The sequence below is a fragment of the Vicugna pacos genome, chromosome 8, assembly GCF_048564905.1.
Source record: "Vicugna pacos chromosome 8, VicPac4, whole genome shotgun sequence".
NCBI classification, from domain to species: domain Eukaryota; kingdom Metazoa; phylum Chordata; class Mammalia; order Artiodactyla; family Camelidae; genus Vicugna; species Vicugna pacos.
In genome coordinates, this window is record NC_132994.1 from 26963804 (window position 1) to 26978397 (window position 14594).

General features: G+C 45.7%; 1 protein-coding gene across 3 annotated transcripts in view; it reads right to left on the minus strand.

Annotated features, from left to right (window-relative positions):
* The window catches only part of FAXC (failed axon connections homolog, metaxin like GST domain containing), a 58367-nt gene extending 44197 nt beyond the window's left edge, over positions 1-14170 (minus strand). The window contains exons 1-3 of one of the 3 annotated variants that reach the window (XM_072965646.1): positions 13990-14170; positions 13369-13490; positions 7987-8122 (exon numbers count right to left, since the gene is read on the minus strand). In XM_072965646.1, the coding sequence (XP_072821747.1) occupies positions 7987-8122; positions 13369-13475 (243 nt within the window). In that variant the 5' untranslated portion in view covers positions 13476-13490; positions 13990-14170. The other 2 variants (XM_072965645.1, XM_006200262.4) reach the window with 2 other exon arrangements.
* Positions 14171-14594: the final 424 nt, after the last annotated feature.

Below are 14594 nucleotides of genomic sequence, written 5' to 3' on the forward strand. Positions count from 1 at the left end.
CGGAACTCTCAAACACTATGGGTGGGAATGTGAAATGACACAACCACTCTGAGACCATCTGACAGTGCCCACCGCACTGGGCTGTGCTTGAGGGTCCTGGGCTCCTCAGACCTTTGAAGTAATATCACCTTTCTTATGGCTGAAAAGGAGAGCAGGTACTAGCTAACCGTTGCTTACTGCTTTCTTTGGTCAAGAAAAATGGGGGCTTTAATTGGACTCCGTCTCTTGGTGTCTTAGTACTGGTCTCACTGCATATTCTAAAGAAATTCATTCTGGGCCAAGCCTGGAAAAGGGAGTTACTGGGGCCACTATTAGCCATATCATGTCTGTACAATTTGGAAAACAGGACCTCCTCTGAGTGGACACAATCCATGTCTGGGTTCACAGCTTGGCAAGTAGAAGTGGATCCAGATTTTGCTCCTTGACCAGGCTGCTGTGCAGTGAACAACTTGCACAACCATACATGGCAGCCCTAGACATTAATCCTGATGTTGAGAAATGTCAAATCCCTTAGAAGTTGCTAGTACATCTGACATTCTTGTAATTTGTACTGTAAAGATGTCAATTTACCACAGAATCTGTTTCAGATTGCTCTTGATACCATCCATATCCTCCCACCACATCCCCTTCTAGACTCTTGTCATTCACAGATGGATTCTATCCTCCACCCTGACATCAGAGAGAACGGTTTACAATGCAAATGAGATGCAAGACCTCTTCTGCTCAAAATTACCAACAGCTTTAATGGGTCCAGTCTTATCCCCTTCACATAGCAGTCTAGATCTGTACCATCTAGCCACCGCCCACCTGCCCAGCCTCCCTGCTCCCAGTCCTTCTGGTCTCCTAAATTCCAACTGCCCGCTCCTAGCCAAGTCAAAGTCTTGCCATCTCTCTGACTTTGTACACTCTTAACCTTGTTCAAGAGTCCCTTTCCCCCTCATCTGCAAAGTCCTATCCATTCTAAAAAATTCAGTTCAAATTTCACCTTGTTGGTGAATTATTTCCTCGACATGCAACCATTATCTGCCTTTCCTCTGCTTCCACTGCACAGTGCATATTCCCCTCTGCTTATAGAATTACTATTTGTACATTTCCCTTTCCCTCTAGACCACCTATTCCCTGGGTATATATTTATCTAGACTATCTTTTTAACTTGGAATAATAAAAATTTGTGATGAACTCTTATGGAAATGAAAGCTCTAGTAGGCTTTCATCATCAAAATTTTATTTTTCTTACTAGATAAATGAGTAGGAGACAACACTTTAGAGACACTGTGATTACATCTAAAAATTAGCTGAATTCAAAAAGTATTTTTAAAAAGAAAAATGTCCAAAGGAACTGGCAAGACTATGTGTGAGATGTAGGTGACCTTCTTCCATGAATTTCAGTTTTTCAGAATGTGGTTATGTTACTTTAAAAATAAATACATATATATATATTTTAAAAGAAAACTTCATCTTCCTTAACTCCCTCAAACATATTAAAGAATCTATTTTTAGTCTATTATTATTTAAGCATCTGGAGTCTGACTGGACCACCAAGGGCAGTTTCTGAAAGTAATTTTCAGAAGAAAGATGAAGAGGTAATCCCTTTTATCTTTTCCAAGCTGTTTCCCTGTGCAGGTCTGTCCTAGGTGAGATTAATGCATCCACACATACACATTATTAGCACAGCAGCAAAAGCCGTAGGCTTTGGGTTTAAAAATCTGGCTCCATCATTTAGTCACTGTGTGACCATGGAGCTCCCTGGTCTTCCTCAATCCTACCTGGGCTCAGCAATAGTATGGGGATTATAACAGTTGTGAGGATTAAATGAGAAAATGCACATGAAGTATTTGACGGAGTGCCTTCATCAGAAGTATTAACATCACCCTCACCATTTTGAGATGAAGAACTTGAGACCTTAAAGGGAATCCTAGAGTCCTGGGACTCCGACTTGCTACACTGGCCATGGCGTCCTCAGCTTTTCATCTAAATTTATACCTATTATACTCACCGCACCTCTGGAGCTGTCTTATTTTTATTTATTTACTTTTTTTTTTTTTAGCAGGGGTGCTGGGGATTGAACCCAGGACCTAGTGCATGCTAAGCACATGCCCTACCACAGAGCTATACCCGCTACCTTTTGTTGGGGGTTGGTAATTGGGTTTACTTATTTTTATTTCAGAGCCATCTTGAAAGGACACCCACTGACTAAATTTGAGATAATTTGAGCAACTTTTGTAGATTATAACATGTTGGGAAAAAAATCCATGCATCCAATATTGTGACTAAAATGTACACGTATTAGTCTCTGCCCCTGGTTCCCAGCATCGAGCTCCTAAACCCCTTATAAATTCCTAAGTGATAAGAGCACTAGGAGCAGCTTTTGTTCTGTTGATGCCTCTGGTGGCTCCTGCAGGAACTGGTCACCAGAAAGACCAAGTCACAATTAGAAGCTTAGAATTGTCTGCCCCACCCCCATCCTCCAGAGAGGAGAGAAGGGTTGGACATGGGAGTTTTCAACTGATCATCCCTACGTGAGGAAGCCTCCATAAAATCCCAGAAGTACAAGGTTTTGCGAGCTTCCACTTATATGAACACATCCACACCAGGGCGGTAGGGGGAGGAAGGGACATTAATCCATGGGAACAGAAGCTCCCATACTCAGGACCCTCCCAAACCTGATTGTGTATCTCTTCATCTGGCTGCTCATTCGTATCTTTTATCATATCCTTTAATAAACTGGCAAATGTAAGTGTTTCCTGAGTTCTGTGAGCTGCCCTAGCAAGTTAATTAAACCTAAGGAGGGGTCGTTAGCACCTCCAATCTACAGCCAGTTGGTCAGAAGCACAGGTGACAACCTGGGCTTGCTACTGGCATCTGAAATGGGGCTGAGGGAGGGCAGTCTTGTGGGACTGAGCCCTTCACCTGTGGGGTCTGATGCTCTCTCTGGGTAGACAGTGTCAGAATTGAATTAAATTGTAGGCCACCCAGCTGGCGTCAGAATTGCTTGGTGTAGGGGAAAGCCTTCCCACATTTGACTAGAAGTGTCAGAAATGAAGTGTTTAGTGTGAGGAGTAAAGGAGAATCCCGGGGAGAAACGCACAGTAGGGAGGAACTGGGTTTCCCCTAGAGAGGAAGGAGAATCTGAGCATTCTTCTTTACAACTACGCATTGTCATCTTGTAGAAGAATGTCCTTATTTTTTGGAGATGCACACTGAAGTATTGAGGGGTGAAGTGTCATGATTTCTATAGCTTACATTCAAGTGTTTCATCAAAAAGATTGTTCATATAAAGAGAAATAGAGGGAAGAAGGCAACATGTTAACAACTGGTGCCTCGAGGTGAAGGACATAGGGATGTTCACTGTGCTATTCTTTTAACCCATCTGTCGCTTAGACAAATTCCAAAACAAAAAGATGGTGAGGATGGGGTGTACAGACAAGATCAGCAAATAAACAGATCAGAAGTTAGGGCTACAAGCCAAAGCAGAGAGTTTCAGTGGAGCCATTTTCTTTCCCATATTTAAAAAGAATGATTGTGTGAACTACATGCATCTTATACAACCAGTTATGGCAAACGAGGTAGGCATCTTTATGTATGTCTACAGGCAAGTGTGGAAAGACGGTCAGAAGTGGTGATGATAATCTGTAGCTAGGAGGATATCAATGATTTTTATTTTCACTTACACTTTTTTGTATTGTCTGAAATTCTTATAAGAACCATATGTCATCTATATGTACTCAAAATAAACAATAAAGCTATTTTCATCCTGAAAAAAATTAGCCATATCTGTAGGATCTTATACATTTTTGCAACTTCCTATGAACCTAAAATTATTGCAAAATGAAGTTTTCAAAATTGATCTTCCAATATTTATATCTTAATTTTAGAAAGATACTAACTGTGACCAATACATCAGACTTTTTTTAAAAAGCCTTGTGAGTTCCTACTAAGGGTCATCAAATATTTATTCCAGTCTCATTTAGGTTAAAAAATAAAAAAGCTTCAAATATAAAGTCGTGTTCTTAGGAACACGGCATTTTAAACTTTTTTTTTTTTTAAGTCACAGGGCAGGGAAGGGGCAGAGGGGAGAGCTCCCTGGGTCTATGACAAGCTTCCTCTCCACTGATCCTCCGAGCACTGAGCACTTAGCCCCACCAGCGCTGCCCAGGCACCGCCTGCATCAACAGAAACCTCACTGACCACACACGGTCTCAAGGCACCTCCTGCAGGCACAGAGCATCCCTCTCTAAACCACAGAAATGGTTTCCTTTTACCTAAGTCCCTGCACCCTCCACTGAACACCTGCTTCACAGAGACCTCACAGAAGGAAAAAGACCCCTATATCATTCCTTTTATATATATATAAAAGAAATAATCATTTGGGAAGGGATAAGCCTCCACAGGCTTCACAGGGAGGCATGTGTCCAGTTGCTCTAGTTATAGGATCTAAAATCTGAAACTTGAACCAAAGTGGTTGGGCATCGGGGAGAGATGGGCTGGGCAATCAGCGCTCGATGGCTTGAAGGCAGGAAAGGAAAGGGCAGCTCAGCCTGGCAGCTGACGCAGCCCGGCCAAGGGCGGGACTACTTCATCAGGGGTGGAGGGTGTGAAAGATCTAGAAGGCCGCCAGAGGCTTTGCGCAGAGAGTGAACTTGGTCTTGGGGCCCTAACTGCCCCAGAGCTGTCATGACTAAAGGCGGCAATTTGGTGGGGAGAGGACGGAAGCTGTCTCTTCCTTCAGCGTGCATCCCTCAGTGACACACATCTTCAAGTGCTGACTGCCACCACCCAGCTGAACAAGGATCTTTCAAATCCGATCCAATGCATTTGGATGATTCAAGCCTTCTCTGGTCTTTTGCTATTTTCTCCTTCATTGCCGGCTTCAAAAGTCCTGAATAATCTCCCTGCTTCCCTCTGCAGACTCAGCCCTTGCATTCTAGGTCCCAGTCATAAAGACCCTCTTTCTGTTCCCCAGACACCCCATGCCCTCTCAGATCCCCCAACCCCAAGCCCAGGTCCAGTGCTGCTCCACCATATTCCCTGAGAACCCCTTACCAAGCTGAGCATTCATTCAGCTGTCCCAGCACTGCCTCAGGAGGGTCACTGCCACCCCCATGCCCTCCTCTGCAGAGAAACCGGCTCAGAAAGCCCGTGGGGAGGCAGGAGTTGCAGGGCTAATGCCATTATCAGGGTGGCCAGAAGCCTGGCGGGGTGAGGAGCCCTCCCCCTATCAACCACGGTGGTGTGGGGATGCCTGGGGATCACCTCCTTGCTTTCCTGAGACGCCTTCAGGGGCACGCAGGCTGTGGTCTAAGCTTTAGCCCTTACCCAGTGCAAATTCCCAGGCAGGGAAGCTGACATCCCTAGCAAAAGGAGACTTCAGACCAAAACAACTAGACACCTGAGGAGTACAATTACTGTAAGAGATCGGCAACAGGTTGAACACATGTAACATGAGGCAGAATGACTGGGGCAGACCCAAAAAATTGTAAGAAAAAAGTATAAGAAATATCCTCCAAGGGATAAAGAAAGAGATTCTAACATCAACCAAGGGGAAATATGACTGGACATAATGGATGGGATACTAAACAGCGGATTCAGGAGAGGAGAGAGGGATGCAATGGAAGCTCAGAGAGACGAATTCTTCCAGAAGGGAGAAGACAAGAAGGAAGGGGTAGGTTCAGAGATACAGAAAATGAAAGCAGAGAGTCCAGGAGCCAGGTAATCGGGAACACGAAAGCAGGGAGAAACAAACAAATAAAAAAGGAAATATTTGAAGAACATTGGTAATTCCTCGGAATTAAAAAGAGACTGAAGATTTCAGATTGAAAAGAGTTTGTAAAGGACCAAACAAGATACACGAAGACTCACACCAAGCCACAATATGATATTTTGGAATGTTGAGATTTAATGCAAATTCTAAATGCTTCCAGAGAGAAAGAAAAAGAATGAGATTAACGTCAGACTTTTCAATAGCAACACTGATGCCAAAAGACAACAGAGCAACATTTTTAAAGTGCTGAAGGAAAAGAACTTTGAACACAGAAGTAGGAAATGTGCAGGCATATTAAAGGTGTTTCAGGCATGCAAAGGCACCGAAGGTTTGCCCATAAAGGCTCACTCAGAAAATATGCATCAGAGAAGTACTCAAATAAAAAGACAAATAAATCCTGCAGTGTAAGATATATGGGAAATTAGCCTAGTCAAATAAGATAGTAAGGTTTCTTGCCTAAAAAAGGACAAGAAAGAAAAAGGAAGGAAGGAAGGAAGGAAGGAAAAGAAAAAAGAAAAGAAAAGAAAAGAAAAGAAAAGAAAAGAAAAGAAAAGAAAAGAAATTAATTCCAAAATTCCTGAATTAAAACACATGATAACAGCAACACACCTGGAATGAGTCCTAGGAAGAAAGAGACCCAAATTCATTTGAACCTACTAACAGACTTGTATTACCAGAGGTAAATATAGATTCTGATACATATAAAAAATGAGTGGGGATAAATAAAGACAAATTTGGATCTTAAGAGCAACCACCATAACAACAAAAATAAAATGGTTTTAAATAACAAGAAAAAAATTCTTATTGATCTGTTAGAAAGCAGGAAATGAGAAAAAAATCTAAAAAAAAAAAACAACGAAGTATAGTAAGGAGGAAAAATATTAAATAAGATGTTAGAAAATATACCAATAAAATAATCCTTACAGGTGTGAATGGATTAAACTCACCAATTTTAAGGACTCTTAGATTGGCAATAAGTGATACATCACCTACAAGAGACGAATACCAAAAAAAAGAGGAAGAGGATAGAGAAAGATACTCCCAAATAAATATGAGCCAAAAGAAAGCTGGAGAATCAATCCGAATATCTGATAAGACAGAATTCAAGGTTAAAAAAAAAAAAAGGAGCAGAGATGGGAGCTACGTACCAGAAAAAGAAACAAAACAGTAAAAGATACATGATCTTTCCTATTATATGGACCTAACAAATCACCTCGAATATACACACACTCTTACCTAAAGCAAGAACTAACAGAATGGCAGGAAAAGAGACAAGTCAACAAATACACTTGAATATTTTAACCCACTCCTCTCAGAAACCGCTAGAACAAGCAGACAAAAAATAAGCAGAGATATAACAGGTCTAAATAATACATTAACATGCTCGAACAAGGAGATACAGAGAGAACTCTACTCCCAAATAAAGAATACACATTTACTTTCAACTTTTATAACAAGTAGCCACACGCTAGACTAAAGTGTCAGTATAGTCCAAGGAATTAGTATCACAAGACTTCCTGCTTTGATCATAAAATTAACAAACAGTAACAAAATCAAAGTTTCTTCTTAATGCCTATGGCTAGAACTTAGGTGGAAAAGAATTTTTAAAAAATAGAACTGAATGACAATGAAAACACAACCTGTCAAATTTATGAGATACAGCTCAAGCATTACTCAGAGAAAAATGTATATTTTAAATGCATTCTTCTCTGCTCACTCTCTGAGGCTGAAATGAGCAAGTGTTTCCTTGAGAGTCACCCAAACAGAATACGAAGCACTGGGGGAAAACTCTCACAAAGTCTACAAGTATCTCTCTGGGGGCCTGATGGGTGCTCTGAGCCCAGGGCTCATGAGAGATAAACATAATGCTTCCAGTAGAAAGAAACCTAAAGGTACACCCACCTTTACTCACAGCTGGGTCAGTAGGTCTAGCCAAACTATTAACCACAGACGACTGTATGTCAGGAAAAAATAACATGGCCCTGAAAGCTACAAAAGTCCAGACTCTTCCAACTACCCATTAAATTGGATGTAAAAATCAACAGAGCCTGGAATCAAGTCTCCTAAGTGTCTACTAAGGACCTGGCTCCGCTGCTGTCATACCCACCCCCTGGGGAACCCAGAGCGAGCCCCCCCACGCTGTGAGATTGAGCACTCCCCGCGCCCCCCGGCCCTGCCGCCCAGTATCGCTGCCATGAGGATAAAACACACGTGCACAGAAGTACCTGATAGGGTAAGTCAGCCATCCTTAAATAAGTTTCCATCTTCAAACAGAAAGGAGATAAACTCGGGACACCATTGTTAGGTCTTGCAAACTGATGCAAAATAATAGCATCTTTGGAGTCAATCTCTTGCTGTTTCCTGTCAAAACCAAAACAGAGAAAAAGAACAATCCACACGTTATACACTCAGTTCCCTTAGTTCCTCGGAGGTCCCTGCTGGGCTGGAGCTCCTCAGCGAGTGAGCAGATCTGCTTGTCACAGGGGTTTACCTCGCCCAAGAGCACTCAGAGAGTGGAAGCTTGGTCAGAACACAAGAGGACCTCACAAACTCGGACGTTACCACGGCTGCGAGAGCTCAGGGGAGTCACTACACGTCAGCCTCCTCCCGGTCCCTGCGGCCTGTGGGCAGGAAGCGCACCTCCAGGTCAGGTCCACCTCTTCTCTAGCTGGCTGCCTACCCGCCAGGGACTAGCTGGATGGATAAACAATACGTCCTGTGCTTCCCGTGTGTCAGGCATCGTGCTGAGGGCTTCACGGGCATTACCTCATTTCATCTTCACAGTAGCCTTATGAGGTAGGTACGACTGTTTCCCACATTTTGTAGATGAGGAAACGGAGGCACAGAGGATAAACCTGCCTGAAGTCTCGTTACGAGTAAACGGCAGAACCCGGACTAAACCAGGCAGTCAGACTCGACGTTCTTGACCACTAGACTGCACCATGACAGTCTCCTCATCCACAGGGCCCTGGAAGAACAGTGCAGACCTACTCGGCCTCGACTCAGGCCTGCAGGCAACCTGAGACTGAATATCCGGTCCCTCTTCCAAAGCCTCACCTGGCCTGTCACTGTGGTGCCGAGGAACCCGGCTCCTGGGCACTCTCTCTCCCTCCTAACTTCGCAGGGGCCCCATGTTCACCACACAGCATATCCCCTATGCCTTCTCCCTTTCTTCTGTCTCAGCCACACATCTGTCTTTTCCTTTGGCTACTTTTTTGGGTGGGGAGGACTTCCCTGGTACAGTTTTTTCAGTAGCCACCATGTAGTAGAGCAAATGCTGGACTCCACGTCTGGACACCTGGGGTCGAGTGCAGGCCCTGCTTCCTATGGCTGCATCACCCTAGACCTCTCCTCCTCTCTCGTACAGAAAGTGAGAAGTCTGCCTCTATTATCGTGGGAATTAAATAATATAGCATCTGTAACCATTTGGTGAGCTATCAAGCATAAAGTGGTAGACTTAATTCTCAAAGAGATACGGGCTTGTACCCTCAAGCCGCAAAGTCTCATTCCACACAGCGCCACTCAGACAGACATCACATCCAGGGACCTTCCACATTCTCCATCGTTCACTCTACCCAACCGTTCCCCAGTCAGATAAGCCTCACTCTTCCCCTTGGCCTTCCCTGAGCTTCTGGTTCCCTCACATTGTTCCTAGTTTAATCCCACAAGTACTTCTACCCAAGTAGACAAGGGCAAGTTCTTCGTGTCATCATCACACGACGCTCACTTACTGCGGAAGCTCCGCTCAGTAAGACAAACTCTTTTGGAGAAGTTTACCACGAGAGTGCCCTTTCCACTTAAAGAGTTAAGAACGACTCATTTCAAAAAACAGTTGGTCAAAAGAATAAAAATATTTGCTGCCTTTGGACAAGACTTGCTATAAAACAAAAGTTTTCACTTAGATGAAGTGTTTGAGAGGTCAGATATTAAAAGTAAAGGAGCCATTTAGACTATGTTCCTAGAAAGTGCAAACTGTAGATTTGACAATTAACAGATTTTGTCCAGTCAAGTAATTCACGTCAGAGTGGTATTTTCATGTAAATGAGCCAGGCAAAAATTTAAGAACTGAAAGGAGAGGAGATAAATGCAAAATCCCTTTCTCCATTGGCCAGAGCAATCTAATTCTGAAGGTGAACTTGGGCCCTGACATAAGAATGGATGTGACCAGCATATGCCAATGACTCTGTGTACACCATACATATTAAATCATTTCATACTGACAGTAGCTCTACAGAGTGGATATTGTTATAGTTTAAAATTCGCATATTATACCCTACTTATATTTTACAATAGACAAGGAAACTGAAGCTCGGAGAGGTTAAGTAACTTGCCCAAAGAATATCAATTGAAGACCAAGTTATTCTCTTGTAAAATGATTATTAATCAATAAAAAATGTTAAAAAAAAATAAAAATAAAAAGACCAAGTTATTCTTAACTCCAGTTCCCAAGCTCTTAAGCACTTCAGCTACACCAAAATGGGCAAATCTTCAGTTACTTTTATTAAGGCAGCCAGTTGGGCTCAGACCACTCAAACCTGGAACTTTCTGATGAAAGTCTATAATAGCTAATGATAGCCAACTTTTATTGCCTGCTCACTATAATGTCAAACTCTGTGCTAAGCATCTCACATGTGTTAACTCACACAATCCGTCTCTGAGGAAGCCTACTATTATTATCCCCATTTCACAGATGAGAAAACTGAGTAGCCAGGCTTACTCTTAGGTCCAAGGTTACATGGTTGGTTAACAGCAGAGTAAATCTGAACCCAATCTAGCCCCAGAGCTCTCCCCACATGTCAGGAAACTCTAACGAAGGATCAGCAGAGCAGGTGATCTGTTTCCTGAACAGCTATACTTTATATAAAGTGTTGTTATAATGAAGTGTGTGTAAGAACACCTGTGGAGCAGCAGACTGGCCCCTATTCCCACAGTGAAGGATCTCACAGATGACCACGTCTCTGTAGATAGCTGCGGGGCTATTAGTTCATAGAGATCACATGACCCACGGGCTGCTCTGATTCCCTAAGTTTTCTAGGACAGGCTGAGCCGGTGTGCCAAACAAGCTATGCATAACAAGTCATTCCTGGGTCATTCAACTTACAAATACTATATTTCTGAATGCTAGACAGAATTTAAGAGTGCTGCAAGGCTCTCTCCTCTTGGGAAGAATAAAGTAGAGGTTTGGGATTATATTTCTTTAAAAATACTGTGAAGGGAAAAATATGGATAAAATCCAAAAGACTTACTTTGGTTATACTCATTAATCAAACTTCTTAAATAATTCTCACGTGTCAACTTTCCTTCCACTCTGGAGATGTACCCATAGATTAAGGTTAAGTCTATGCAGCAGAAAATCCAAGCACAGTGCTGAAGCCCACGATCGCCAGTGAACTCAGACAATGTAGCCATTTCAAGGGGCATCTTCCATCCCATATAGTTCAGATCGTTTCGTGTTTTTGCCTAAACCACACAGGCAACTGAAACTTGGCTTTCACTCAAGTGCAGGCCACTATCCTGTAACCTCTGAATCTCAGTACCCGACCTCCCTGGGTCTCCTTCCCCTATTCCTCTGTGCCCCTGGAGGCTGTCAAAAACTCAGGTCCCTGCCACAGGTCTGTCTTCCCTGAGCGGTGCCCCAGCTCTCCACACTCCGCTTCTTCTCCTCCATCAAAACTTATTCCGGAATCAGGAAGAAGGGATAAGAAATGCGGGCTCCACAGACACACGCTCCCAGATTTGATCCTACTACTCTTCCTGTGTGATCTTGGGCTACGAAAACTTCCTCATTTAAGACATGAGATCAAGCATCCCACCAGGAATAATGCAATTGCGTTGGTAAGGCACTTCTACGCTGAGCCCCAACTAAAGGCTCAAAAGTGGACAGGCATTTTTTTTATTTGCATTACAATAGGGTTTCCCAACTCAACTTAAACACCTGTCAAGAAATATAGGTGGATAAACTGTAATCCAAATAAGTATCCAAGTGGGCAGAGGACTCTTCTCTGTGCAGGGTCCACACCTACTAGGGCGTGGCCTCTTCCCAGGGTAGGCCCTGAGCTGCCCCCTCCCCATTTCCTCAAGGTCGTTTAAGCAAGGTTTAGACTCAGTCCTGTGAAGCTGTGCCTTCACTCCCTCCACCAAGTGGAAGAACTGGTGAGAAGCCACATGGTTCCAGATCTTCAAAAGGCTTTGGACTGGAATATAACTGGGAACAACTGCACAAATGTCTTTGTTTTTCATATAGCTTGAAACCTTACTTGAAATAGAGTTCTAAACCTAACAAAACTATAAAATAATCTAGAGAAATAATTCACTTGAATTTTAAAAATCTGTTTCAGCTAGACTCAAGGCACTACTAAGTAAGAGAATTCAGTGGTAAGCTTAAAATAAAACTTCTCAATTTCGGCTCTGTAATAGGAAAGCCAATACATTTGCCCAGACCTAAATGAGTCCCACCCTCTCAGAGACTAGGAATATTCAAAATACCTGTTAGGCTGTCACAATGTCCTCCTGGAATCCCTGCAAGCCTGCTAAAGGTCACCTATCACTGTCTTTGCTTATAAACCTATTGTGTAGGATTCCCCCACTGGAAAAATGCAGTGTAGATACATTTTTTCACTCTTCAGAAAATACTGGCCAAGAGGGTCATTCTGAGCTATTGAAATCTGCTCTTTCCTGGTCATCTCCCAGTGACAGGGCTCAAACGCATGTTAATTTTGACCATAAACTGACGTTTCAATTAGCCAAACCACCGGTCCCAGCAGCCTGTGGTACTATCCTGGTGAAACAAAGATCTCCTGTCCGGCTGGATGTACCAACAGCAGGGGCCTCCATTTTCTGGTATCTCCAAGTCAATCCTGTAAACATTTTGCGGCAGGCAGCAGATGCAACTGTTTACGGCACCAGCACTGGGCAACTCCCGTGCACGCCCATGTGCTAGTCGTGTCCTCGGATTTCCTACTGTTCACACAACAATGGCATTTAAGCCTGAAGATGGTGCTTAGCTTTAAGTACCACATTAGCAGATAACCAGGTTAAGGCTGCATCAAAACTGCACACCACTACACTCCGCCATGCACCCCGAACAGGGACCCAGGGGTCTCCGGAGCTTTTGCAATTTCAGCCTTTTGATGATGTTGACACTTGGGAAGGGATAGTGGAGAACTAACCTTTAAGTATAAGATAAGGTTAGTAGTTAATATTACAGCGTTATCATCTATAAACAAAGAGGGTATTTCATAAAAATGTAACTTAGTATTTCTACAAGGCCTAATTCTACGGTTGCAAATACACTGCATTTAGGATCTTCCTAAGGGCATTTCATAATAGACGATTATGCTCCATAACAATCCAGCGAATTTTGCTTTTAGCACCAAATGATTGGGAGACAAGTGTTCTTCCCTCCCAGTACCAGTAATTCTCCTGTCAACTCCAAACTGCCCCTCACGGCCAGGTAACCACGGACTGCCTCTGGCGAAAGGTAAGGACAAGACTCGGGCGTTTGGGCGGCATGACCGAGGGGCTGCCACGGGTCCCCCCTCGCGCCAGCCCTGCCCTGGCAGGTGCCCTTCTCTGCGCCCCTGCGCGGGGCCCTCTCTCCGGCTCACCTAATGACCAGGAGTTCGTGGAGCAGATACGCAGCTGCGGCCAGCAAAGCTCCCCCGGTCAAGTAAAGGGTTTTCTTCCACCAGGGATCGGAGCCCAGCCCTGCCATGATCCCACCGTAATCCTGCAAAGGGAAAGCGATGATGTCCCCATAAAAGGAGAAGGGCTCCTCGGACCCGGCCCACCAGCCGAAGAAGGAGACGCTCTGGTTCCAGCTCAGATCCACCACGCACGGCCTGGACGAGGCAAAGCCAACCCCCCAGTGCATGCTGCGCGGCTGGCTGCGGGCGCCCCTCCCAGGGCCCGCGCCGCCCGCATGGGAAGGGGCCGGCGCGGCCGGGCGCGGGCTCAGCGGCGCGCTGGGGGCGCGGGCGGCGCGGGCGGCGCGGGCGGCGGCGACCGAGGCGGCGGCGGCGAAGGCGGCGGCGGAGGAGGAGGGAGGACGCGGGCCGCGGGTGGCGGGCCGGGCCGGCGGGGCCCCGGGGCCCTGGGCGGCAGCGGCGGCCGCCGGCTCCCCCCGCAGCGGCCTCTCCGCGCCGCTCTTTGTGTCGGCGCCTGGAGAAGGCCGCGTGATGTCATTGCTCCCCGGGGCAGGGAAACAGAGGCGGGATAAAGTCACCTACCCCGCGCCCTGCCCCCGCCCCGCATCTCCGCGGTCCGGCGGCCTCCGCCCCGGCCGGAGCTGCGGGGCTGGGCGCGCCGGGCGGGCTCCGCGCCTCCAGGCGGCACGGCCAGGAACGGCTCGGCTGCGGAGGTGGCTGGAAATGCGGCTCCGCCCGGAGGAAGCTACAGTCGGGGCCCGGATCTTCGTCCCCCCACCCCCACCCCACCCCCCCCCCGGCCCGTCCTCCGCCTCCGCTCCAGCCCCTCCCGCCCGTGCGAGAGCGGGGCGCGCGCAGAACTCACCTGGGGCCGCGCGGAGCTCGGGCAGAAACGCCGCCCCTCGCGGGGGCTGGACACCCGGGCCCGGGCAAGGTCGGGAATTCCACTCCTCTCTCTAGCTGTCAGGAAAGCGCTGTGTCTCTGCATAACTTAAGAAAACACGTATTCCGTTGCAGTTACCTAGGGCTTGGCCATGTGCTCACGGAGAGAGTCTGGTCTGATAAATAACAACAAAAATGTACTCGAGAGAGAGATCCCCTTTGACAGACCGGCCCAAGTCCAGTCTTTCCCCTTGGAAACCATCACCAGGAACGCGTGGCTGCGCCGTATTGCTCTGGTTGTTTTC